General features: G+C 46.3%; 2 protein-coding genes across 16 annotated transcripts in view; one reads left to right on the top strand and one right to left on the bottom strand.

The window, feature by feature from the left end:
- The window catches only part of GPR161 (G protein-coupled receptor 161), a 63,918-nt gene extending 48,414 nt beyond the window's left edge, over positions 1-15,504 (top strand). For 3 of the 7 annotated variants that reach the window (XM_043567664.1, XM_043567663.1, XM_043567665.1), the window contains one exon: positions 503-15,504. In XM_043567664.1, coding sequence (XP_043423599.1) covers positions 503-768 — 266 coding nt within the window. In that variant the 3' untranslated portion in view covers positions 769-15,504. The remainder of the gene's footprint in view (positions 1-502) is intronic. The other 4 variants (XR_006295264.1, XR_006295262.1, XR_006295261.1 and 1 more) reach the window with 4 other exon arrangements.
- Positions 8,292-26,734, bottom strand: part of DCAF6 (DDB1 and CUL4 associated factor 6) — a 136,433-nt gene continuing 117,990 nt past the window's right edge. For all 9 annotated transcript variants that reach the window (XM_043567661.1, XM_043567662.1, XM_043567660.1 and 6 more), the window contains 5 exons: positions 20,693-20,831; positions 18,833-18,989; positions 18,112-18,200; positions 15,905-16,010; positions 8,292-8,752 (listed from right to left, as the gene is read on the bottom strand). In XM_043567661.1, coding sequence (XP_043423596.1) covers positions 8,688-8,752; positions 15,905-16,010; positions 18,112-18,200; positions 18,833-18,989; positions 20,693-20,831 — 556 coding nt within the window. In that variant the 3' untranslated portion in view covers positions 8,292-8,687. The remainder of the gene's footprint in view (positions 8,753-15,904; positions 16,011-18,111; positions 18,201-18,832; positions 18,990-20,692; positions 20,832-26,734) is intronic.

The following is a 26,734-nucleotide window of genomic DNA, read 5'->3' as shown; positions in this document are numbered from 1 at the left end:
GGGGTCCTGATCCTGGGTGGGGCGCGCGGACCTCTGTGTTCCTTCCGACCCGAAGGCTCTGGCAGGTCTGAGCCTGTGTGGCCGGGAGAGAGCCCACGCTCAGGATTGTGGAAGTTTGTAGCGTAGACATTGTGTGGTACTCGGGAGCTGGAACACCAGAGACCTCGTTGAGAGATGGAGAATTTTGAATACCCTCACCGGGAGTATTTATCAAGCCTTTCTTACGGGCCAGACCCGAACATCTCAGAAGGACCTGTTTACTGATCGCAGAAACCTCCTGGAGAGGAGCGCGGGGGCCTTCTCGCTACAGATGGGGAAGCGTCGGTTGGGATACTTCCAGGCATCCCCTGCTAGTAAACGGGGAGTCGAGGATTTCGGCCCCGGGGGATCTGACCGCAAAAGCTACGCCCTCAACCCCCTCGGCCGTGAGGCGTCAGCCGGAATATTCCCGCTAGCCCTCGGTCCCAGCCCTCCGCTAACCGTGTCTCTGCTTCTCCCTCAGATGCTGCCAGGAACCCTATTTTGCACGTGAAAGCCGAAGTGCACGAGTCCCTGGACAGTTACGCAGCCAGCTTGGCCAGAGTCATCGAGGCCGAAGCCAAAATCAACCTGTTCGGGGAGGAGGCTTTGCCAGGGGTCCTGGCGGCCGCGCGGACCGTCCCGGGGGCCGGCTTCGGGGGCCGCCGAGGCAGCAGGACTCCGGCGAGTCAGAGGCTGCAGCTGCAGAGCATCGAAGAAGGGAACGTTTTGGCTGCGGAACAGAGATGAGAGCCCGGGGTGGACCGTCTGTCCCGCGGGGTCGCCCGGGGACAGAACACCTGAGGTGTGGCCAGCAGGAAACACCGAACGGCGTGTCTCGTGAGGCCGCGCGTGGGCTCCTTGGAGGTCCTGGCGATGGGACCAGCGGCGTCCGAGGCACGAAGGAAAGCGGACGGAGGTGTGGCCAGGACTTTCCGGCAGGTGGGGCGTAGAAGGGACTAGAGACCAGGGCTGGGAAGGAAACCACCAGGTGGCTGACTCCCTCTTCCTGACCCGGGCGCCCGGCAGGGATCTCAGGCGGTGAGCCCTTCCCAGCGCGCTTCGGGGGACAGCACGTCCTAACCACGCGAGACCAGCCCCCGGCGTCTGCATGGTTGATGTGGCCCCCGTGGGACTGGGGTTCTGCACTGAATGGTCCCCAGAGGAGACCCTGGAGCAGGGCCGGTCAGATGGGAGTTCCCACACTTCCATCCCGGTCGTGACCTTGCAGTCCGCATGGAGCCACCTGCTGGTGCCAGTAGGGACGATCCACAGGCCCCCCCCTCCTCCGCCCCGGGGCGGAAGCAGCAGGCCTGAGGCTGCTGTTGCTGAGAATGGGGGCCGTTCTGCCCGCCTCTCTATTGACTGATTCTTTCAAAAGAAGGGAAAAACCACTGTCAAAGCCACGAGGAAGGAGCAGGTGCCAGATGTTTCATTTCCAGAATTTAAAACAAAAATGCGTTCGGTTAGGACAGGCCATGCTCCTCCCAAGCAGGAATGGGGCTGTGGTGCCCAGCATGGCAGGGACACAGAGACACCGTAGTCACACAGGACAGCCTCCTCTGACAGGCTGTGGTGGCCCCGTGACCAGTCAGAATTGCAGCTTCCAGCTGCACAGGGACAGTCTCCCCCCCCCCCCCCCCATGCAACGGCTGCTGGTCCCCTGGCCCCAGGGCGTGAGGCAGGATGGAGTGCAGACGTCGCTGCACCTGTGCTCCTGGCCCAGCTCCGTCGCTGCTACCATCTGGGACTTCCTGTCGCCCCTCGAAGCTGTCCATCCGGAAAGTGGGATAAAGGGGGCCGGAAGTGGGATTTGAATGGTCTCCAAGGTCATTTCCAGCTGTGATCTTTGAGGTTCTCTATCTGTAGGTTAGAGATGGGGGCGGGGGGGGGGAGGGAGTGGACCCTCCCACGGGCGGGCGCAGGCACATCTTTCCAGATGGTTTCTGATGGGTGTATGAAGCCCTGCGGGGCGGGCGTGGTGTGTGGGCTCGTCAGACCTGTTTTGGAGCAGGGTCCTGAGCGACCACCCAGGTGTAGACGCGGAGAAAGAGGTGGAAGGGGAGCGTCGGGAATGTGATTCGTCTGGTTAGAGTGCGCCCGCCTCCCCCTTCGATCTGGGACGTTCGTTGACGTGCGGGCTTGCAGTAGTGCTGTGGTGACTTGGGAAGTCGTCGAACCGCCTGGGTCATCAGCCGAGCGCCAGACTTTCCCCGCCCTCGCAATTTTAGGCCGGCCGCAGGGGGCAGATTCGCGGAGATCCAGCCGCCCCAGGAAGCACACTCCGTTGTGGTGTTTTCTTTGGGGCCTAGCCAGCTCCTGGTGACACATCGTCCTTTGGCTGCGCGGTCCCCGGCGCGCAGGTTCCTAAAGCCCTCTCCCGAGGTGAGGGCTCGCTGCCTTCCTGGTGACCGAGCCCATCGGCAGTGCTCCGGGTCAGCAGGGTGCCGGGCACCGGTCTAGGTTCCGGATGGGGTGGGAAGGAGCAGGTGCCTTTTTCAGAGGAGCGGAGGGCACATACGCCTGTGGGATCTGCCCAGACGTGCAGGTCACACGGACTCTGCTCCCACTACTGGGCGTCATTCCTGAATCTTAGGGCCTCTTACGTTTTCTGTGTGTCTTTTTTTCCCACGCTTGTCTAGTAAGGGGACCGTGTTCCCGAGAAACCAGTGTGCACGGAGATGACCTTTAATCTCTAGGCCGGAATAACCTGGGATGGCTTGCCCACGAGGCCGTTTGAGAGCAGCATGCCGGCTTGGAACCCAGGGGTTGAAGAGCACTTCCCCTGGGCTGCGCTCGGCTGGGCTCGGCTGGGCTCGGCTGGGCTCTAAGGGAAGAGTCTTGGGACCCCAAGTCCCCGCTGGCTGATCCCAGACTGGCTGTGATTTGCTAGGGTTTCACCTGCGCCTGGCTTTACAAGGTCTGTTTCCCTTTTTTCTGTTGACGCTCCTAGGCACCGCGTACCTACTGTGTGCAAAGCACCAGGCTGGCCTCTGGGCGGTGCCTTTAAAGTGTCTTCCTTCACTCTTTATGATACAGGGAGAGACTCGGGTGATACCGAAGATAATGGCAAAGTCAAGTACTTATTCGTTCACCGGAGGGCGGTGGATATTTCCGGGTAGGGCAGCTGGGGATGGCTCCGTGAGGTAGGTGACGACCTCAGAGGACGCGTGGCAGCTAGAACCGTATTTTGCATATTTGGGGATCCAGATCTGCTTGGATCCAGCCTGAGTGAGAGCAAGAGCCGGGGAGGAAAGAGGTGGGCGAGGAGAGGAAAAGTCCACAATTTGCACACGTCTGGAGTTTCCGAGAGGCATTTTGGAGGACACCGGTTCTCGGTGCAGAAGGTCAAAACCCCAGGTGCCCCCACTCCCCCCGGGCCTGTCGGCGTCATACTGCTGTGTGGTGGCAGCTTGAGACCTTCCTAGGGGACCATAGGGACAGTGGCAGGGTGGACATTTGGGCACACAGTTGCTTGAAAACCTCACTCCCATGTCTTCCCGTTTAAGGCTGTTGTCCATCTCTGCCGCTTTCATCGAGATTGTCATTTGACTGGGTCCCTGCGCTGTGCTGGGGACGCCAGGTCTGAGGGCTCTGGTGGCGCACGCTACAGGGCACACCTAGGCCGCTCCCCCGGCCAGAGGCACGGAGCTCAGGCGCTTGGGGCCCTGGCCACTAGGTGGCAGCAGCGTGGCTGTGATGCCGCCCGCAGTTATAGAAAACCCGAAGGGCAAAGCTGAAGGCTCGTCTGCTTCCAGCAGAGCCCGTGCTCCAGAACACTTCGTCCCCTGCCGCCCTCGGCCTTCAAGGCCCCCTGCTTTCCCGGTAGACCCTCCCGGGGCGGATCCTGCTTCTGCTCCGCTGTGTATGTTACCCGACGTTACCCGGTCGTGCAGGGGAGGTGGGCTCGCGGCTGTAAGACCAGGGCCCCCGGCGCTTGTTCTCCGTCCCCATGCCCGGGGCTGCCAAGTAGTCTGCGTGGACCTGCGCCACCCGCGAGACTGACTCTGCATTCGTATCGGCCATGGCCTTCGGGTGGGGCCGAAGAGGGAGGAGACGTGCTTTGATACGGGGAGATCGTGTAAGTCCGCTCGCACTTCACCCGCGAGCACGTGTCCATCCTGACGGCGTGGCCCTGAGATGCTTGCGCCTTCGAGATCCGTCTCCGGACGGACCGCAGGGCGTGCTTGTGATGGTGGTCGGCCTTGAGCCCGGCTGCCTCCCGTCCGAGGCCCCGGGAGGGGGACGTGGCTGCCGAAGGGTGAGGCGGGGCACCGGCGCGTAGCCGGTGGGTGACACGCGTGGGCGCGCCCCGTCGCCCGTCGAGCTGCTGCGCCGGCACTGCGGAGGCGCGCGGCTGAGGCTCTGGTGTGTGCCGCGTCCTGGGGGCCGAGCCCCCGCTGCCGCTCGCGAGCGGGTGTTGTTAGGCCCTTCGGTCTTTCCACGTCGCAGTTGTGATATTTCTCTGGGGGGACGCGGATTCCAGGTGGGTCCCCTCCCAGGTGACGGTGTGGATTGAAGCGCCCTGTGCGGGACCGGGCGTGGCTGGTGCCGAGCCCTACGGTGACGTCCCAGGGACCGTGGGTGGGTGCGTTAGGCCGGTTTTACAGGGGCTTCTCCGGAACAGTGAGAATCTTGGCAACTGTGATCCTAGGCGGGAGGTGCTGGGGGCTGCTGCTGTGGGAATCATGTTGCGTACATAGCACAGGAGGGTCTTCTGGGAAGAGACACACGGTGAGGAAGGGGAAGGCAATGGACAGGAGGGAGGAGAGAGAGGCAGGTAGCACCTGGAACTCGAGTCTGAAAGGAGCAAAGTGAGCTTTTCTGTTGTAGAGTCCCGAACCACAGCACAAGCTCAGCCTTGACCTCCCTTACAGCTTGAGTGGTGACCTGGGCGCTAAGGACAGCTCTGTCTTGCAGTGATGGTGACTGCTTGGCCATGGGTCTTGGGCTCACAGGATCTTTGGTCCTCTAAGTCCCTGATGGGAGAGGTGGCCCAGGGACAGGAGTCCGTGCTACTATGCACAGTGGATCCAGGACCCCAGGGGAATCCCGTGGGAGACAGAAGGGACCTCACCCTGAAGTAAAGGACAGTGGCTGTCATATGTGACTACAAGAGGGGACAGAGTCTGACCCCCCCCTTCTGGGTTGGGGAGAGGGAACACAGAATCCAGGGAGCCCTAGGGAAGCCTAGGAATTGTCCGAGGTCCCAGAGTGCATTAAGCCAGAGTCTGGGTCAAACGCCAGGTCTTGGCCATGTCGCTGAGCGAAGGAGCCAGCTTTGCAGCTGGAGGAGGTTGGGGGGGGGGGGGGGTGAGGTGAGGTGGGGGGAGAAAGTAAAAGTCCTCGTTATCAGACTAGGCCAGCTGCCCTTAGAAGGTAGAAACCATTGTAAACCGAGGAGTTTGGGAGCCTGGAATACCGGCTCGCCAGACCTAAAAAAACCTGCGACCCAAGGAAAGTGGGTTCCTTCGAAAGATTTCAAAGCACAAACTCAAGTCTGCATAAGGTTACCAAGAGCACAGTTTTGCTTAATGATACTTCTAGAACATACTATGCAAAGTTGCGTTCATTTCCCTCAGAATTTTCCTGAATAGTATTAATAGCTTAGGAATTCGAAGACATTTCTGTTTTTCCTTTTCACACCACCATTCTGAAACATCCCAAGTCCCGGGCAAGTGGCCACTCCCGATGAAGACAGCTCCGAGGAGGATGGGCAGCCTGGGCCTGCGTGGCCACAGAGTGTGGTGGAAAGAGCGGGTTTGCCTGGAAACAGGTCTGTCCCTCTGTGATGTGTGTGTGTTCTAGGAGGCGGAGCTGCGCCGTGTTCTGATAACGGACCCCCGGATGCAAAACTTGTTAAAAACCTTCAGAGCAAAACAAAAACAAAGCTAGTCCTGAAATAAATTGCACTTGAAGTTTTGGGATGATTTTTTTTTTTTTTAAGGTAAGAAAAACGTTTAGGGTTCTTATAAATCACAATATTTATAAACAAGTAAAAGTAGACTTAGAGTAGCTTTGTTTACCCAGTTGGTTAAATATCCGTTTCGGTACGTGTCTGTGGAGACCGTGGATCTGTACTTGGACTTCTGGGGCCGGGGACTTTCTGAGAGCCTCCACCGTTACCTACTGTGTGCAGCCACACCCCTGTCCGCAGCCTCCCTCCCCCGGGGCTCACGAGAGGAAGGAGACCGCACAGGAAGGGGCCGGCTGCCGTAGGATGAGGAGGCGTCGACACCCCACGGTCACCTTGCTGCATCCGTCCGTGTGCTTTTCATAAATTCTTCAAGACGTCGTCTCTACACCCGACGTGGGGCTCAGACTCAAAATCCCAAGATCAAGAGTCACGTGCTCTACTGACCGAGCCGGCCGGAAGCCCCAGTGCAGGGTTCTTAAAGGAGGTTTGACGAACGGCCACGCGCCGTCTCTAAGCCTGTCCCGTAACCAGAGTCAGAGGGCAGCTGGCAGGTTGCCACTGAGACTCAGCAACCCCCAGGCACGGGACCTCCCACCTTCGCCCAGCTCCCTCACCTGCCACCACCGCAGCCTTAATCCTGTGTCGGAGCAGCACGTGGGCCCTGCGGTCCGGGTCCCCAACATGCAGTGAGTCATGGAAGTGACCACAGAGGTGTCCCCTGTGCCTCCGTAGAATGTTTTCTCTTCGCTGCCTCCTTGACTGCTGGTCTGGCCCACCTGCTCCTTGGTGACATGAAGTACCAGATGCTGCAGAATTTAACAGGGTGGGGGGATAACTCCTTTGACAAGTACTGTTACGTTGAAAAAGTTTGAAGGTTCCTAGCAAAAGTGAACAGGAAGTTCAGAGTTCCCATACGCCCCCTGCCCACCCCCCAGGCTCCCCTTCTACCGACAGTCTGTGCCAGAGTGGACAATTGCGATTTTATTTTCATTTTTTTAAATTTTAGAGAGAGAGGGAGAGGGAAAGAGAGAGGATCTTACGCAGGTTCCACGCGCGGTACGGAGCCCAACGAGGGGCTCAATCCCGTGACCCTGGGTCATGACCTGAGCTGAAGTCAAGGGTCGGTTGCTCAACTGACTGAGACACCCAGGCAGCCCTTGATTTTCTTCTATGCGCTTCCAGCCAAAGAGCTTCCTTGACCTCCCCCTCGAGCCTTCCAGTAGCCTCTGCCCCATGAGCCTTCCAGCACCTCTCTAGAGCATATCCGGCACGGTTTCGTTACAGTGCCAGGAACGACGTCGGTTTTTGTGCTTGTGGTAGTCACTTCAGTTGTTCTGTCAAGCCCTTCGACCTCCGTGGGTTCGTGTGGTCCCCACACAGCCCCTGGGACACAGGTGGTACCATAGGAATACGTCCATCTTACGGAGGAGGAGGCCCGCCCAGAGAAGTCAGATGGCTTAAACAGGTCACACGACTAATTGGGAATCAGAAGCGAAGACCTTTGTACTTCCCAGAAATCGTGCAATTGTCCTGTTCGGCTACAGCTCGGATTCCTTTTCCCTTTACCGTTCGCCACATCTCCTGACGTGAGAACGTGTCTGTCCCGTCCGGGGCAAGAGCTAGATGTTGAAGTCTACCTGAAGTCGCTCAGCCAGCAGAAGAGTTACTTTTCTTCCGTCCAAAAAGCCAGTCTGCCTTCTCTTGGTCGGTGTCCCTGGGCTTCCCGCCATCTTCTGCCACCAGACGAAGGGGCGATGCCTGGTCGCCACGAGGGAGAGGGTGCTTCGCCTGCTACACCCGTGAGTCCATTCATGGCCCAGCCGGAGGAAGCGGCACGAAGGGGAGAGGAGGGAGGATGACAGCAGGGTGGCCTCTGCAGGGGTGGTTTCGGCTCAGAAGGCGCAGGCCTGGGTGGCGACGGCCTAAGGGGGGTGGAGTTGGACACCAGAGTTGAGGGGGACCCAGAATTACAAGACTGGACGGTCGACAGCTCGTGGCTGAAACCGAGAAGTTGGAGAGAGGAAGCCGGGGGGCCAGCGCTTTCGGGACGAGCTTGCGCTGGTCCGTCACGTGAGCTACCCGTGATGCTCTGGGCCTGTTGCCGGCAGCCTAACTCCTGTACTTGGGTGAAGAGGGATCACGAACCATGGAAGATGGAGATTAGAGGTGAAGGTAACGTGCTCTGGAAGGAGAAATGAGAAAAGCTCCTCTGTGTGATTCTAGCACACAGAAGTCACAACAGAAAAGGTTATCAGGTCTAGAAAAGAATAGAGAAAGAGCCTTATGTTATAGAGACGACTGGAGAATGTGGGTCGGGGTAGTAAGGCATTCAATGAAAAGTCAAATTCAGGACATCTTAAAACAACCAACTTCTTTTATTAGAAAGCAACAAACATGCAAATGGCAAGTGTAGAAATTTATCTGAACCAACATTTTCACTATAATGAAAATTACTCTCCACGTTGACCCAAGCTCTCCTATCCGAAGGTTAGGGAAAATATTGCACTTTGCATTTTCTAGCACTCCTCATACATGGCAAAAAGTTTTAAAAACATTTTGCTAGTTTTGTTTTACACGCTCTCCCAAATTCATGCACACAGTCATTCCAAACCAATGTCAGGTTATCCCCAAAAAAGGGAGAAACTCCCAAACACCATAACCTTAGAATTGCACTAAAGCTCCGTAAAGAGAAAATATAATCAATGTCTTATACAAATTTCAGACCATCTAAGTGCTTGCCAATAGGAGCTGGTTATTCCTCATCCTCATTTTCATTCTCCTGACCAGAACCTTCTGATCGGTCACCCTCCAGCCGGTCTGGAAAACACACAGAGGAGACGCACAAAAAGAAACACTTTTAGAATTACGATTAAGATAATTTTCAATACCTTCTATTTGAAACCGATGAAAATGGATACATAAGAACATATCATCGTGTAAACATCAGTTCACCTCCGTGTGTAGGGAAGCTATTTTTTGCCGCTAGAAGCAAATAAGAGAGTCCGGGAAACAGCACTATACCTTAGAATATGCATGCAATTCTAACCGTAATACAAATTAAAAAGAAAAACCCTAAGGATCCGGATATATCCCGGTCAACTGTGGGGTTTTTCAGATCGTGTTCCTTGGAGTCCAGGAGCCTAAGGAGGTGTCTCGTGACACCAGTAGACCGAGGGGGGCTGTGGGGGAACCCGGGGAACATTCCAAAGGATCTGTGTATTCTGTTGATAAAAAACATTTTTTCAGTTAAATATCTGCTATGTTCCAGGCGTCGTGCTAAGGATACAATGGTGACCAAAACAGACCCGCGGTCTCTGCCCTCGAGGGAATACGGGATGGTGAACTGGCGCGTGACCCGGCCCGCTGTCCCCGACCGTCACGGTTTGCGCGTCTTGCTCCTCTGCTTGGGACCCTCGCCCCGTCCTGCAGCCGTAGAGCTTCTGCACAGCCACTCAGTGCGACCGTTATCCCGTGTGAAACGTTTCTGGGACTTTTCCAAACCCCCACTTGCAGAATGAGGAACTCCTTCCTCTACATCCCAGACTATCCCGTGTGTCCCGTGTAAAGATGACCTAACTGCGGAGACAGGTCGTGTGTGTCTTCTTACAGACTAGACTTGAAGGGCTCTGAGCTCCTGGGAGGGTAGGAACTTTTTCTTTTTTCTTCTGTCCTCAGAGCCTGGTACAGCAATCCACGCATATAGGTTTTACTAGGCTACGTTACGTCAGGTTATGTGAAGAAGGCCACTTTAAAAGCCCCTGTCACCGCTAGCATGGAGCCCATTCTGTCACAGGAACACGCCCCCCAGGGCAGCGTGGAAAACACGGAGATCAGACGTGGGGGAGAGGTTCAGTCCCGGCTGTCAACAGCAAGGAGACTGAAGCCTGAGCTTTCACTTAGGACCTCCAGAGGCGTCAACTCTCCCACTGGGTCACTGGGTCCTAGGTCAACACCACCAAGAGCAGTGTACAGAGGGACTGTGTGCTTTCTGTCCAAGTGAATGAGACTAAATCCCCTCTATGCTGACTCCATTTTGAAATCAAACTAATGAGATGATGTATATGATCTGTAATCTGAACTACACAAGTTTTAGCTATTATTATTATATAGTACGTGTTCCATACACATTTGCAAAATAAATGAACCAAAATAAGGTTTGGATTGACCTTCATGTATCAACCACTAAGGAATCCAAGCACGGTGGAAGAATTTCTGGTCAGTACTAACGAATGTTAGTACAAAAGAGATTATAATCTTTATATTGTGATACACTTTCACGAGGGAGCGAAACACGAAGTCGCTATCTGCCTCGGTAGACTGCCGTGAGTGGGGATCCTGGACACGGCTGACTGTATTCAACACACCTATTCCTGTCCCACTGGAAGCACGAGGAAGGAGTGTCCGCCTGTTTCAAAGCCGGTTCTTCCCCACATTCCTTTCGCTCGTCACACTATGCGTGAAGATGGGGCAACGGAGGGTCAACAAGAATTGTCAGACTCTTTAACTCGGGGAGTTTACGGTAGACAACAGACTTCTGCAGAGTCCAGAGCAGGCCGCGGAGTCAAGCGAGGGCCAAGAGTGTCGAGCAGAGGCCAGCGGATGACTGACCGTGGCTCCCGGGATGGGAAGAGGGCAGAACGGTGGTTCTTTTTTCAAGTCCGTCACAGTCACTGCAGAGTCCTCTCTCAGAACATAAGCCCAATTTCTAAGATAAAGGAAACCTTCTGTTCGTGACGTCCCACCTCTCCGAGGCAGGGAAACTGCACCGCGGCTCAATGTTTACACCGACCTCTGGTTGGCAGTTACAGACCGGGGAGGCCTGACGAACCCTGTTCCTTGAAATGAAAACTGAAAAGAAGAATCGCTTCTAAATCCACTGTTTTTAAATGCAGACAATACTGTGACAGGAAAAGGCAGGATAAAACGGCGGAGAGGGACAGGTTAGGTAGGACCCGGAGGCTCTGGGCGGGGAGGACCGAGTATTTGGGAACAGCGCCGGGAGTGTCTGACTACAGCCAACCCCCACAGGCACAAACAAGGTCCCTCTTAGGAATGTAACAAACGCCATCCGCTCCCCCTCAGGGCCCCCTCAGGAATTTGACCATCAAAATACCTAACTAGAAAAGCAAACCATAAAACGTGTGTTACAGGAGGGACAGTATGACTCCTCGTACAATGGAACCGAGTCAACCAGGAACGGACGACCCAGCACCTAGAGCTGTCCAGCCAGTAAGGGTAGGACCTGAGAAGGAACAAGGGGGCGGGGAAGGGAGAGGCGACCAGAATCTTCCAGACAAAGGCCCTTGCCTACAGTCCTGGGCATTCGCTTTCAAATGTGCCCTGTCAAGAGAGCTTCCCTGCTCTTCTCCCTTCCTGCCCTTACACTCCGTAAACTTGGGCCTGCTGCTCCTTTTGTGTCGCCTCTAAGTTCTTCGAAGCGGCGAGACAAGGAACCCTGGGTGCTGAGGTGAGAAATCCTGCAACGGTACCAAACTGTTTTTGTAAATAAGGTTTACGTTTGTGGGAAGCCTTTTTTATTCTTGTTAGGAATATTTCCTCAGGAAATTATTTTTGGTCGGGGAAATCTGAAGAGAGAGAGAGGAAAACAATTCTCCGAAGGAAACCTGTGTTCCACAAAAATACTGTGCAGTTCTCCAGACCATCCTTCACAAAATTATTTATTTTTCTAAGAAAAAGAATAAATATGTGACTTATTGTTAGAGATGTGACACTAGAAATTCATTCATTTATTCAACAGACATTTGATGAACAACGAATACGTGCCAGGCGCCGTTCTAGGAGTTAAATATCCAGCTCTGAATAAGACAGACTAGGTCTCTGCTCTCAATGAGACCACTTCCTAAAGGGGAAAAATCGAAAACAAGACAACCAACATTTTCCCCCTTTAATTTGTAAGAAGGCAGCAGATACAGTAACGAAAAGTTGGGCTAAGTACTTGAGGAAAATAGGCAATGAACAGAGTGGGTGACTGAGAGGCAGGGCACGAGCGAGAAGGCACACGAAGCAGCGTCACGTTGGGTGAAGTGTCTACCGAGACTTGTGTAAGGAGGTGACGCTGGAGCTGAGGGCTCAACTATATGTTCAGTTCAGGGCCAAAGTCCTTCAGGCAAAGGAAACAGTCAGTGAAAAGGTCCTAAATGTGCTAATAAGCTTGATCGGTCTGAGGAAGGAAGAGGCCGGCCGGCACGCTGAAACGCAGTGCGCTACGGGATGACTGGAAGTCAGAGGCTGGCAAGGTTTAGATCATGTAGGACCTGGCAGACCAGGTCTTTTTTTTTTAATAAAAATGTTTTAAAACCTTTATTTTTGAGAGAGCGAGTGAGCGCGAGAGAGAGCGCAAGTGGGGGAAGGGCAGAGAGAGAGGGAGACACAGAATCCGAAGCAGGCTCCAGGCTCCGAGCTGTCAGCACAGAGCCCGATGCAGGGCTCGAACCCACGAACCGCGAGATCATGACCTGAGCTGCAATTGGACACTCAACCGACTGAGCCACCCAGGTGCCCCAGACCAGTCTTATTTTACGAGCAATGGGGATCCCCCAAGAATTTTAAGTGGGGTGACAGAGCCTAATTTATGTAAAAAAGGGGCTAATAAACTGACTCGGGCAAATCCAGCCCATAGCCTATTTTTGCAAATAAACTTTTATTAAAACAGAGCCACGCCCATTCATCTACAGATTATGTGTGGCCACTTTTACACGACCACATCAGAGGTGAGTAGCTACAACAGACACCAAGTGACCCACAGAGTCTAAAATAGTTACTATTTTGCCATTTCAAGAAAAAATTTGCTGACCCACGTTTTAAAAAAGATCCCTCTGGCCACCCTATGGAAATCAGACTGTGTGAAGGCGGGGGTGGGAGCAGGGAGACCAAGAGTAGGTGAATATGGCTATATTCCGAAGTAAAGTTACAACTGCTGACGCAGTGAAGCTGTGCATAGGACTTGGTAAGTGCCGTGAGCTCAGTCGAGGTCGGGCTCTGGCACCAACCACGGAGGGCACCATGGCCACCTAGAGCTCCGTGGGCCAAGGCCCAGAGGTATGAAGGGAAGTATGTCAAGTGATGCTTCAGGGTTTCCTAAGTCATGCTAACACATCTGGACTCTGTCCTGAGAACATGAGAGGCACATTTTAAGGAGAGGAGTAAATTACCAGATACTGAGACATTCTAGAAGAGGTTAGAATGGCGCAAACACACAATTACCATCTCTCCAAAGTCTATCAAAACTTCCAGGGGTCTCAGAACTGCCTTTACGTCTCAAGAAGTGGCTGGCCTGCACTAGAAGTCTTTGTAGAGGCCGCTTTTAGGCAAACAGGCTCGAGCAATGGACTGTTTCAAGGGCCCACAGCGACCACCTGGCTGGATACAGACAGGCCCACCAGGCGACCCACCTCAAAATAGCCAGAGGCCCTAAGTGACCCATGGGCTCCTTACAGCCAGGCACAGCTACCAGTAAAGGGAAAATTCCACGGCAGCCACACCTCCTCATCTCCTCCTTTAAAAACAGCCTCCACCCACTGCCTCCTTGCAGACAGCTTCTCCTCTGCCTGCCTGCCCCCGCTCCCCAGCCGCATATTCAGTAAACCTCTATCTCCTTTGTTCTGCCTCAGGTGAATTCCCCCCCCCCCCCCCCCCGCTTCTACCCGATCCATCGTTGCCCCACATTTGGGGGCCCCCATCCAAAGCATACACCACATTCAGACACCACAGTCTTTACTGCTGTACTCATGGGAATGATTTTGCATGCTGTTTTGAAAATGCAGAAGCTCAAACCCTGTTCAGATCAAATGAGTAAGAATCTTCAAGGGGTAGGACCCAAGTATTTGTAGTTGACAAAGCCGCACCGGGGATCTGAAGTGCAGCCTTCGCTGAAGATCACAGCTCCGCCAGGAAGAGGCCACCCAGTACCTGTTCCCTGGGCCTCCCAGGAAGCCTTGTGGAGTAATGGAGGGGCTGGACTATTCTGGAGCTAGCCTGGGCTTACTTGATCGCCGTCCATCACTAACTCTCCTTGAGTACCTGCACACGCTCATGGTACTCCAAGAACCGGAGACAAGGAGCAAAGGAGAGGAAAGGGGGGAATAACTGACTCATCAAGTAACCTGATGTCTAAAGGATAAAAACAACTCTCGGGAACATCTTTCTTTCCAGTCTTTTACATAAGAGAAGCCAAGAGGGTGAGCTGACTAAACCAATTAGAAGGTGTTTTCGGTTGACGGCAAAAAGAACCGGAAGCAAAGGAATCTTCACAGTATGAGACATCTTCTCTAACACTCAAATCAAAGGAAGCCAGTAGTAGCTGTTGGCGAACAAACCACGTGAGCACCCGTACAAAACAGATTCTGCACAGACCAGAGAAGAATGTTTTCCACAGAAAAACTAAGGAAGAGCCCTTCGCCAGATAAACTCTTCAAAACAAGCAAGTTTTAAGAATCCTAATTGGCAAATGTTCTAGAAAAGCTGCCTTCTCAAGTCTGAAATCTAGATGAATTTTAAGGGTTACTCACTGTTATTGATGAAAGTGGATCAAAAATCTTAGTCATTAATGTGATAATACAGGAGCCTAAAAGCTACCGCAAAAATATTTGGTTGGATTACTAACATTTTCTGTTTACGTTCCACGTTTATTTTTTGTTTGGACCATTTGAAATTCTCATTCTTTCCTGGTAGTAGTTAATATTTACAATTTCGTGATTTTCTCCCCATCTCATATGAGTTTCTTTCAATTCTTTAGATGTGCTCCACACTCTTTCTCCTCCAGGACTTCGAAAAATGCTACATACCCTTTACTTTGCCTGGAATATTTGTCCCTACTCTCTCTGAGGAAGTGATATTTAATCCACCACTTACGAAGACCTGAAGGATAAGCAAAATGATCCTAACGAAGAGTGAGGATGGGAGGGGGACAGCATGATGATAAAGATCCTGAGGTGGAAAAGAGTTTGACATGCCCCCAAATTCAAAAAGGGCCAGAGCGGATGGAACGGACACAGAAGGAGAAAATACTGCGAATGAGCCTGTAGAGGAGCTTGAGGTCAGATCACCCGGGGGGCTGCGTGTCATATTTCTGATCTGAACGTATTCCTACCAGTGAACTTTCTAGGTCAAAGGGGAGTAAGGGCATGGAACTCAGTTTCACACCTAGGCTTCACCATTCATCAGCCGTATGAGCTGGGGGGAGCTATTACGAACCAATAACCGACCTTCTAGAGGGTCGGAGCTCAGTGGGAAACCTCTGTGAGATGAGTAGTATGGTGCCCGACACACTGCAGGCACTCTAGAAACGATGGCCGCTGTTATTACTAAATAATAGGTAATACCCAACATACGAAGACATTTAATTTGTGAAATCAGTGAAGAACAGCAAACGCTGTCTCGTTTGATAAATGTACTCTGTTTACAATGGACACTGGATCTTTTCTACTGTTATGAACACTGATTATATTCACTTCCTTCTTGAATATTAATTGTAATATATACGATTTTGTGTTTCTTTGGCATTGAACCTCACGGTTTATCATCGAAAACAAAAAGTATTTAAAAACCCATACTGAGGCATCTGTTTCGACCTTCACAGTAGCATGTAACACTTATTTTTGTCTCGGCTAGGAGTAATTTTGACCACACCTACCAGGAAAGGGTACCTTACTGTAGAACACAGCGTAAGGTTTGTGGTATGATCCTCCACCCTGAGAAGAGAAGCACAGCTGATAAAAGTTTTTAAGTGACTCTGTCTTTTCATTTGGACGCTTTTCAATAAATTTGGTTCATGAGGAAGTAAGTTTACTGTACTAAGATCCAGGGTTCACAGAACTCCTAGCTCAGGAATTACATTGCCCTCGTTTTGTGGTTAAAGGAAATTATACAAATCGCTTTGAAGCAGATCTTAAATAACAGCATGTTTTTCAAATGTAACAATGGTTTGAATAATACAATGACAGTCCTTACCAGCTCTGATATGATTCAGTGAAGCCAACATCCTCAACATGAAAGAGGCTGGGACTGTGATGGTGTTTCTAGTCTCCTCCAGCATGAGTTCGTTTCGAGTTATAACCTAGGGCAAGTTAAACAACCAGGTCAGAAGCAATGAAGTAACTATACGTTCCCGTGAAGATTAGGAGAACAGTAAAAAAATTAGCACGTCCTAAGGGGAATTACTTCATTCTTTCCGTGTACGCTGTGTATATTTCCACCCTACGGCTACTCGATGCCAGGTAATTAACTTGCAGTGAGGGAGTAACATCACAGAACGCTACTCTTTCAACTGGCAGCAAAGAGAAAGGTCACACTTTGAGGCTACTTAAACCATTCAAGAATTCAATGAATTTTTTTCTTGTAACTTGTTTCCCCGAGCAGTCTACCTTGTGTCTGCTCATTATTTTCCCCTACGACAGAGCTGATGCTCTTAGGGAGGGAGGGGTGTGAAATTACTATCCCTGGGTCATTTGGATCTCTGGAGAAAACGTTACCTTGACTGAGGCAAAGTAATCTTGAAAAATAAAGTTTTGGATTAAGAGTTACCAATGAATCGTATCGTAAGTACCAAGAACAGGACTAAATGATTACCCATAAACACCTAGGAATCTCCTATACAGTCATGAGCAAAGGGGGAAAAAGAAAGAGGGAACGGCAAAGCGTGTGGCAAAGGAAAAAAGAAAGAAAGGAAAGCAGGAGAGTAAGAGAAAGATGCTGATGTCATCAATGGTTCCCCAGTGATTTACACACTTTCAACTCATGGGGCACCCCCAGGGCCCTTTATAATCTTGCCCCAGGGAGCTGCTTTCTTACCCACTCCCCCCTGGTTCGTTATTTACCTACCTTAGGACACCTTGGAACACGCTGATCCTTCATCTCAAGTACTCCTTAGCTCCCTGTCTGCCTGGTGAACTCTGTCCAATTTGTACTTCCTCTGCAAAGACTCCCCCATCCCATCTACCCCATGTATAAGCACCTCTGCACCTTGTCACAGGCTTCCAGAACACTGTGTGTGCCTCCCTACATTCTGGCTGACTGTTCACAAGTCTGTCTTTCCCACCAGCCTAAAAGCTCTGAGGGAAGGTTTATTTTTTAAAATTCATGAGGGCGCCTGGGTGGCTCAGTCGGCTGGGCATCCGACTTTGGCTCAGGTCATGATCTCGCAAGTTTGTGGGTTCAAGGCCTGCGTTGGGCTCTGTGTGGACAGCTCAGCGCCTGGAGCCTGCTTCGGATTCTGTGTCTTCCTCTCCCTCTGCCCTCCCCGGCTTGCACACTCTCTCTCTCTCTCAAAAATAAACCATAAAAAAAAGTAAAAAAAAACAAAAATAAAAATAAAAAAATAAAATTCATCACTGTGCCTGACACAGAAGTTATAAATGTCTACTAGAAAGCAGAGGTGGGAACTGTGCCGTGAACTGTCAACCCTGGTCTAGAGCTCTGGCTTTCTGACTAACATTTCTCAGTAATGGACCCTCACTTCATGTTTTTAAGAGAATGCAGCATCTACTTGAGCTGCATTCACAGAATGCAGAAACTCACAGAAACTCACCAGTTACGTCAGGAGCTAACTGACTAATGCCATGGACCCTTATTTTCATAAGAAATCTTCTATGAAAACCCACTAATAAAAACCCCAGCTGAAGTTAGGGAGGAAAAGCCCAGAATTCAGCGTTTGTGTCATCCACCTTCCCTCTCCTCATCCCACAAAAAACCTACGGCTTCACACAACCCAGTTTGAAAGCTGCTGGTTTAACAAGGAGCTGAAGAAATCTAAAATATAACAAAAAGGAAAAGATTCTCCAGTCATTTGTTCTGCTACTTATTTGGCTGTGATTATGGAGGGCAGCCAGAGTAAAACTATTTTCTTAAAAGGACAGAAGGTTTTTTAAATGACTCTTCATTGCAAAAGCACACATAGTCAATCTGTTTTTCTTAAACTACAATACACTTAATCTGGTATTACCGATGATCAGTATTACAATTATCAAAATACTCTGATTTTTACTTCTCTAGTATTATAGGCATGTTATTGTTTCTTTTTCTTAAAATTCGACCTCCTCAATTAAATAAACTTGTTTATGTTACCAACTAATAATGAGCTGATGGGAGTCTTCTTAAGAAAGCATTTCAGGAATAAAGTGACATACACTCATTATAATAAGTATAAGTAAAAAACTTACTTCATCAGCAAGTTTTCGGTTAAAAATCCTGGACTCTTCTAGTGGTGACCAGATCTTTATGTCATAATCTATGCCAGATGAGGCTAGAACTAGAAATAAAATGTGCATATTAATATAAAGCATAAAAACAAGCCATTAAGACATGCATATATGATGCATGTATATATATGCATGTATGTATATGCATATACACATATGTACATGTACAGCAAAACTGAGCTGGAATGGAAATTGTACTGATATATTTGTTAACTGAAAATATGATTTTGAAGATTTTCTAAAAGTTACCCTGGAATATAATTTTAAGACTATCTTGAAATCACTCAAATTTCTTTTCCATTGCTCTTTTATGAGAAACATGGGCAATGTCAAATGGAAGGCAAGAACAAGCCACGCTCTCTCGTTCTGGTACATTAACTTGGCCACGGGAGGACTAAAAAGGCTTGGAGATTGAGTTGGGGGAAGTAATGCAAAGTTCAGTCGGCCAAAGCTCTTGTAACTGATAATACTTAGAGGAAATATTAGCAGGATAAACGATCTCCCCATACTTTCTGCCAAAAGGAGGTTCTAAGTGTTTTTTGATTGAAACCCAATGAGAGTCATAACGGACTCTAGTGGCTGCCTTCTAGGATAATATGCATTATTTTTATATTAAAAACTAGCACAAAACTGGAGCTGATGTACAGATTTCTAGCCTTTGCCTTGTAAACGGCCATCTTACTTGGGTCAAACGGATGTGGCTGCAGGCAGTTTACCACATGATTATCAGCTTCCAGAAGCATTAAATGCTCAGCAGTGTGACGATCCCAGATGAAGATATGGCCACAATCAGAACCACTCATTACAAAATTAGCACCCCAGAAATTGGCTTCTTTTATCTAAGGGTTTAGAAAAAGGAAATTAGAAGAAAACTCAAATCAGAGTTATTAAAACAAAGACTTATTCTATTCTGCAACTGAAAATATTCGAAAAGAATAAAAAAATAGAAGAGAATCTTTGTCTTCTATTACTTTAAAAATGATACAGATTTTTCAGCAAGCATGATATGGCACTAAGTAATGAAAAGTTCCCCATGAACACAGAGATTCTGCTCTGTTCAATGCTATATTTATAGGGCCTAAAGCAGTACTTGGCGACACTAGGTGCTGAATTAGTAACTGCTAAATGAATGAATGGGATTTCTGGGACTGGGCAGTGTAATGGAAACTTCTATATATGTTGCTGACCTTTCCAAAAATGGTTCCATTTTAGGTTTATAATAAAAACAGTTCATAGAAAAAAAAAACGAATACTTCCTTTTTCTATTTTGCTTTATGATAAAAGAACAAAAAGCACCAATCTTTTTATTAGCTATTCTCCCGCAACTGAGAAAGGATATAGCGTATTTACTTTTATGAAGCAACGAGACAAAGGAATAGGATATACTGGAATGGTTGTGACGCCATATGGATGATTCTGAATAAACCATCCAAAAATCTTTGTAGTTCAGGATTTTTTCGATCATTTCATCAGTAGCTGCCACTTTGCTATTTTTGCCAAAACAAAAGGGGAAGCCAGTTTTGTTGTTGCTTAGCGCTACTGTTATATTTACTTTTCTTTTTTTTCATTCCTATCTCCAATGGTTTTCATCTAAAATTTTAACCACAAAGTATAAGAAATGTACACTGATCGCTTCTATTGATAATAAGCATTCAGTTTAGAATGATTAAATCGATACTACCAATGATACCTATAGAGAGAGCTAATTATTTCCCTACCCCAAATAACTTTTTTGTTAAGGAAGCTCTACACACAACGTGTGGCTTGAACTCAGGACACCAGTATCAAGAGTCACACATTCTACCGGATGAGCAGGCGTTCCCACAATGTAACTTTTTGCCTTTACTCTGAAGAGTAGATTAAAACTAATTCTATAGGTACTTTTGGATAACTCAATGAATGTATGAGGACAACACTTTCTAAATATGAATGGTTCAGAGTTAACAGTTATGCTAATCATCTTGCAAGATCTTCTTAATATGACACTGGGTATACAGACTTGTGGATTGTAAGACTTGCACGGATCTTAGAGATCATCTGGTCTATTCTTATTTCATAAAGGCGGACACTAAAGTCTAGAGAGACAAAGTGACTGAAGCAAATCTTCACTTGTCAATCTTCAGAGTTATAATTAAAGTCACTGGACTACATTTTGCAATGAGCCTGGATTTCATATATCTAAATCTTCCTCTCCAAACCAACAAAGGGTGCTAATACAAGCTAAAAACAAAAACAAAAAATCTACTAGGCCGGTAGACAGCAGGCGTGAGAAAGCAAGAAAGACACAACTGTTGCTCGTACCAGCTAAAAAATTTTCAATTCTACAATATTTCCTCAGTAGGGCAGAGTGTTCTTTAAACAGTAATGGTCTGGCAATATATTCTAGGACTAAAAGAACCACGTTTGGGTAAAGAGGTAACTGCTAAGGTACAATAATGCTATACGGGAGGCACACGGGCAACACAGGAAGATCATCGTTATGGAAAAAAATTCGTATTATGAATCTGCAATTTCTCCAAAGAGTGCCATGAGCATTTGGTACCATTGTCCTGGAGTTGCGATGGCCCTTATAAACCATCTTTACTAGTGGCCTTCTAATGTTCAAAGTATCCAATTCTTCCATTTCTTTCCTTTCTTTTCTCCGCCTGAAGAACTCCTGAATGCGGGCAACAGCAGAGCGTCTATGAATTACATATTAAAAGAAAAAACAAAAATAAATGAAAAAAAAAATCCATGGGCCACTACAGAGTAAAAACGAGGAACGTTAAAATACGGTAAAGTCTAGAAAACATTTAAACTAAACATTATCTCAATAAGGCATCCCCAACCAAAGCATAAAAAGGCAAACACAACAGTGAGACTACATCAGACTAGTTGAGTTACTAAAAATATTTTAGTGAAAAGATCACTTAGAAATTTGGTACTGGTTGAGAGTAAAGGAAATCGCATGCGGCACACTGGTTTTTAAAGGGCTATTTTATAAAAACATAATATAGACAAAATTAATAGGCAATTTACTACAAATATAACAAATCCTATTCAGTATCATTTTTCTTCTCCATATTAGGAAATGTAAAGGCATAAAGAGAAACGAGGAGAAACAAAGGGTAACATGTAATAGTGGGTAAACTGGTTTTGAGTGTTTGTTCACGATGTTCCCAGCAAAGAACAGACTAGTCAAGAAAAAGAGAACAGTAATATATATACAATAAAACAAGGACTTTCAGATGGATTCTATTCTATATGGAGTCCATATTATAGATTTGGAGCTAATGAGGCAGACTCTCCTCTCCTCAGAACTGAGTTGGTTACAGAGCTGGAGACTGAAGAATAATGGGTTCTCTTTAAGGCTAATTTAACTATTAGAAGAAACTTTTCCTAACATATGATATTTTGTTATTCAAAACACTGTCTTTTGGAGCACCTGGGTGGCTTAGTCGGTTAAGCGTCTGACTTCAGCTCAGGCCATGATCTCGCAGTCCGTGGGTTCGAGCCCTGCATCGGGCTCTATGCTGACCAGCTCAGAGCCTAGAGCCTGCTTCAGATTCTCTGTCTCCCTCTCTCTCTGCCCCTCCCCAGCTTGCTCTCTGTCTCCCCATCTCTCTCAAAATCATTATATTTTGACATATAATAGACCGAAAAGTTCTACAAATCAGTAAGAAAAATGAACACTGCAACAGAAAAATAGGCAAAGGACAGGAGTAGGGAAACTATAGAAGAAATGAATAGTCAGCAAATGTACAAAAGGATACTGAGACTCACTTAAGATAAAAATAAAAATAAATTGAGGGGCGCCTGGATGGCTCAGTTGGTTGGGTGTCCAACTTTAGCTGAGGTCACAATCTCCCAGTTTGTGGGTTCAAGCCCCACATGAGGCTCTGTGCTGACAGCTCAGAGCCCGGAGCCTGCTTCGGATTCTGTGTCTCCCCCTCTCTCTGCCCCTCCCCTGCTCACATTGTCTCTCTCTCTTTCTCTCTCAAAAATAAAAAAAAAAAAACATTAAAAAAACTGACTTCTTTGTACATCTACCAGATCAAAAAGATTTTAATGTCTCTCAGACTGCCAGTACAGAAAACAAACACTACTGGCAGGGGTCTGGAAGTGGTTCTATATAGCAAAAACAGAGTGAACTCCTTCACTGCAAATTTTTCATTGAAGAACACATACATGGGAAGGCATAAAATCCTCAGTGTGTAGCACAATGCATTTTCACAAATGAAACAAGCCCATGTAACCAGCACCAGAATGGAGCAACAGAGCATAACCAGAGTTCCAGATTTCTCCTAGTGCTTCATTCCCACCATCCCTCTGCCCTTAAAGGAAACCACTATTCTGACTTCGAACAGTATGAATTACCTCTGCACGTTTGTGAACACTAATTAAATGGAATCAGAGGAGATATATTCTTGTGTCTAGTTTCTTTAGCTCAACATTATGTTTGTAAGATTCATCCATGTTGTTTTATTTAGCTGTAGTAACTCATCCCCTTTGCTGTCGACTACTACTTTGTATAAATATATTATAACTTATGTATTCATTCAACTGTTGGCGGACACTGGGTTGTTCACAGTTTTTGATTACTGAGTTAGTGCTACCATCAGTGTCGGCTCATGTCCTCGGCAAACATATGTACCTATTTCTGCTGGGTATATATCTAGGCGTAAAAGGGCCGGACCAGAGCATGTGCATATGTTCACCTTTAATAGAAACTTTCAAACAATTTTCCAAAGTGGTTACACCAAGTTATACTCCCACCAGCAATATACGGAGTTCCTGTTCACTACAAATTAAATAGTATCTATTAAAATTTTAAATGAATTTTCTTTGATGCAATTTTACTTTTAAAGAATGTATACTGTACAAAACTTAAGCAAATATACAAACATATATACATATATATGTGTAATATAGTTTTTGCTGTACTACTTTGAGAAAGATTGGAAATAATCTAAATTTTATGTGGAAAGGATAGATTAAATAATGTTACATCCATACATTGGAATATTTACACCACCATTAAAAAAGAAGGAAGATCCATAAAATAACCACATGAATAATGTTGGTATTATACTGCCAAAACTGTAACATAGGTTAATGAATAATTCTTAGAGAAGAAATTCTATATATGCATAGAAAGGGTCTAGAAAACGGACACCAAATTGTAACACGTTTTTAAAACAATTATGTAACAATTTTATACTCCCACTTTTATAATAAAAAGGTATTTTCTTTTTCATAAAAGGATATACCATAAGTTATACAGGCTTATTTAAAAGTGCTTTAAAAACTTTATCCTATGCTTTGTATATCTAATAAAAGGGGGCACAGGGATACACATACATTTTAGAATCAGATATAATTAGAAACTTCCAGGCAAAAAGATGACATATTTAGCTTATTACGATTTTCTGATTGGGAGCTGATAATAAGAAGGGTTGAGAGTTCGGGGCGCCTGGGTGGCGCAGTCGGTTAAGTGTCCAACTTCAGCCAGGTCACCATCTCGCGGTCCGTGAGTTCGAGCCCCGCATCAGGCTCTGGGCTGATGGCTCAGGGCCTGGAGCCTGCTTCCGATTCTGTGTCTCCCTCTCTCTCTGCCCCTCCCCCGTTCATGCTCTGTCTCTCTCTGTCTCAAAAATAAACGTTAAAAAAAAAAAAAAAAAAAGAGAAGGGTTGAGAGTTCAAACGCTCTCAAAAAAACCCCACAATTAATATGTTGGATCTTTCTTTTTTCCTGAATTGGAAGAAAAGTCACTCTGAATCAGTTAAAAATATATGATTAGCAAAAAACCAATAAAGAAAAAAACTCTTTTGCTAACAAAGCACAATATCAGGTAGCAGAGGAAATAGCAATGACCTTGCCGACAAACCAAAGGCCTCGGAGCTATAAATGAAAAATAAATTATATGACACATTATGAATTTATTATTATTTTTTTTTTATATTTAAAAAAAATTTTTTTTTTTCCAACGTTTATTTATTTTTGGGACAGAGAGAGACAGAGCATGAACGGGGGAGGGGCAGAGAGAGAGGGAGACACAGAATCGGAAACAGGCTCCAGGCTCTGAGCCAGCAGCCCAGAGCCCGACGCGGGGCTCGAACTCACGGACCGCGAGATCGTGACCTGGCTGAAGTCGGACGCTTAACCGACTGCGCCACCCAGGCGCCCCAACACATTATGAATTTAGATAGAAGCTCAAATTACTTAAAACAAAATGTGTGGGCAAAATTATAAAGCTAAATGATTAATGAAGTGATAATAATAAAGAACTAGTGAAGACAGTACCGGATCAAAAATGTTCATCTCATTTAAAAGTTAGCTCTAGAATATGGTCTAATTTACTGCTTAGTGTTTGTTTGATCTGACCATCCTGATTTCAAAATCCGGATGTCAAGTTATATGGTTTGTATTATATAGTTCTGATCTAAAATTAGGGCACCTGCCACCATGTCACTACAGGAAAATTATCTAAGAGAAAAAGCTTCAAGTGCAGAAATTTCAAATCAGAGAATAAAAAGTAACTGTGGGTGCCATATCTACATATACAATCAGGTAATGTCCAACTCAGCTGACATTTCTAAAGAAATGATCTTAGAATGAATACACTGAAACAACTTTCCTAGAGGATATTTCACAGGAAACACTGAAAAAATATTGGTCATTGAAAATAATTTGTACTTTATTACTTTGCAAATTTGATCAAATGAAAATCAAAATGACACATACATATGAAGAACACCAATCAGCAAACAAATATTTATTAAAAGCCTACCACTTGCAAAGTTGTTTGGGGGAATATCAGTTATTCTTTTATAAGATCTTAGGCTAGTTTTGGAGCACAGTTTGAAAGTCATAAAAGGCATTATAAAGTTAAATAAGCATATACAATTTCAGAAGTGAACAATAAAATAATAATAATGAGTATAAATCCCAACCCAATGGGAAAAAAAATAAAGAAAAAGGCAAAACCAAAAAAAAGGATAAAAAACTTAATTCCAAAAAAGGCAAGAAAGCAAAAAAATAAATAAAACAGGATAATTAGAAGACGTTGGAAAGTTTAAATACAGCCATAATGATAGTAGATTTAAATAGACTAAATTCACCAATGGGGAAAAAAGAGAATGTCTAGGATACACCTCAAGTATGAGGACAAGGAAAAGCTTCAAGTGAAAGGGTCTTACACAAATACTAATCAAATGAAAGGTGGCTTAGCTACATTACTATCAGACAAAACAGATGAGGATAAAAAGCATTAAGAATAGAGACGATTACTAATACATAAGAAGTTCAATTTACCAGGAAGATGTAACAATGTAACATATATGCACTCAGTAGCCTCAAAAATGCATTTTACAAGAAAATGACATAACTGCAAGGAGAATGAGACAAATCTTCCAATACAGTGAAGACTTTAACACACCTCTCTCGCTACTTTGTAAGTCAAGCTGACAAAAACACACAAACAGCAAAGATATAAATTTTAACACAATGAACAGTCTTGATCTTAATGGTCACGTATGAAATTCCACATTAAAAATTAGAGTAATATTCAAGGGCCCATGAAAGATTTACGAATTTGACATGTACAAGGCCACAAAGGCAGTTTCTACAAATTTCAAAGAATGCATCTAACACCAACTACATTCTCTGATCACAAGTCAGATGTTAATGAAAAAAAGCTAAATTTTTACAACTTAATTTAGAAAAAAAAGAAACAAAAACTATAAAATAATCTCAAAGAAAATAGAAGAAAGGAAATGATAAAGAGAGAAAAAGGAGAAATAAAAACAAAAAGAATAACAATATAGAGTTCCGCCATGATGATGAAGAAAAAATTAAGGGGGTTTAAATAAATAATGTTATGAATAAAAAGGTCATTATAACTCAAGACAGTAGAAATGAAATAAGACAATAAAAATACTATAATAACAAATTTCCAACCTTAGATGAATTGACACATTTTTTAAAAACCTCTTAAAACTGACTAAAGAAGAAAGAGATCATGCAAATAGTCTACAGCTATTAAAGAAGTAAAATAATACTTAAAAACCATCTCCAAAAGAAAAAAACTAGGTCCAGCTGGTGTTATAGGTATAATCTACTAAACTTTTAAAGAAAAGATCATTCCAACCTTATACAAACTCTACCAGGGAAAGGAAAAATAGGAAATATTTTTCTACTTATGTTTAGTGTAACTTTTTACCAAAAATAGGATGAGGAAAATATAAGAAAAAAATTTCATTCCAAATATAGATACAAGAATCCTTCGCCAAACATCAGCAAATCAAATCCAACAATGTATCAGAAAGATAATACATCATGATCAAGTTAGGTTTATCCCAGGAATACAAAGATTGTTTAACTCCGTTCTATATGTAAGGATCTTGAAAGTCCTTACTCCAAACTCACAAGTAAAAAGCTGAACAGACTGAAAAATCAACAACTCCTCTTGGATCTGTAAGAAAGGGGAGGACACAGGACAAACTGCTGTCCCTAAGACTGGAGAGAAAAACAGGCAAACAGGGAGTCATAGCTTAGCAAAGAAGAGACTTGAAGGTAAGAACACATGAACTGTGATTGAGGGAC

The sequence above is a fragment of the Prionailurus bengalensis genome, chromosome E4, assembly GCF_016509475.1.
Source record: "Prionailurus bengalensis isolate Pbe53 chromosome E4, Fcat_Pben_1.1_paternal_pri, whole genome shotgun sequence".
NCBI classification, from domain to species: Eukaryota; Metazoa; Chordata; class Mammalia; order Carnivora; family Felidae; genus Prionailurus; species Prionailurus bengalensis.
Note: the sequence above shows the minus strand (reverse complement) of the source record. Positions and strands in the feature narration are given on the sequence as shown.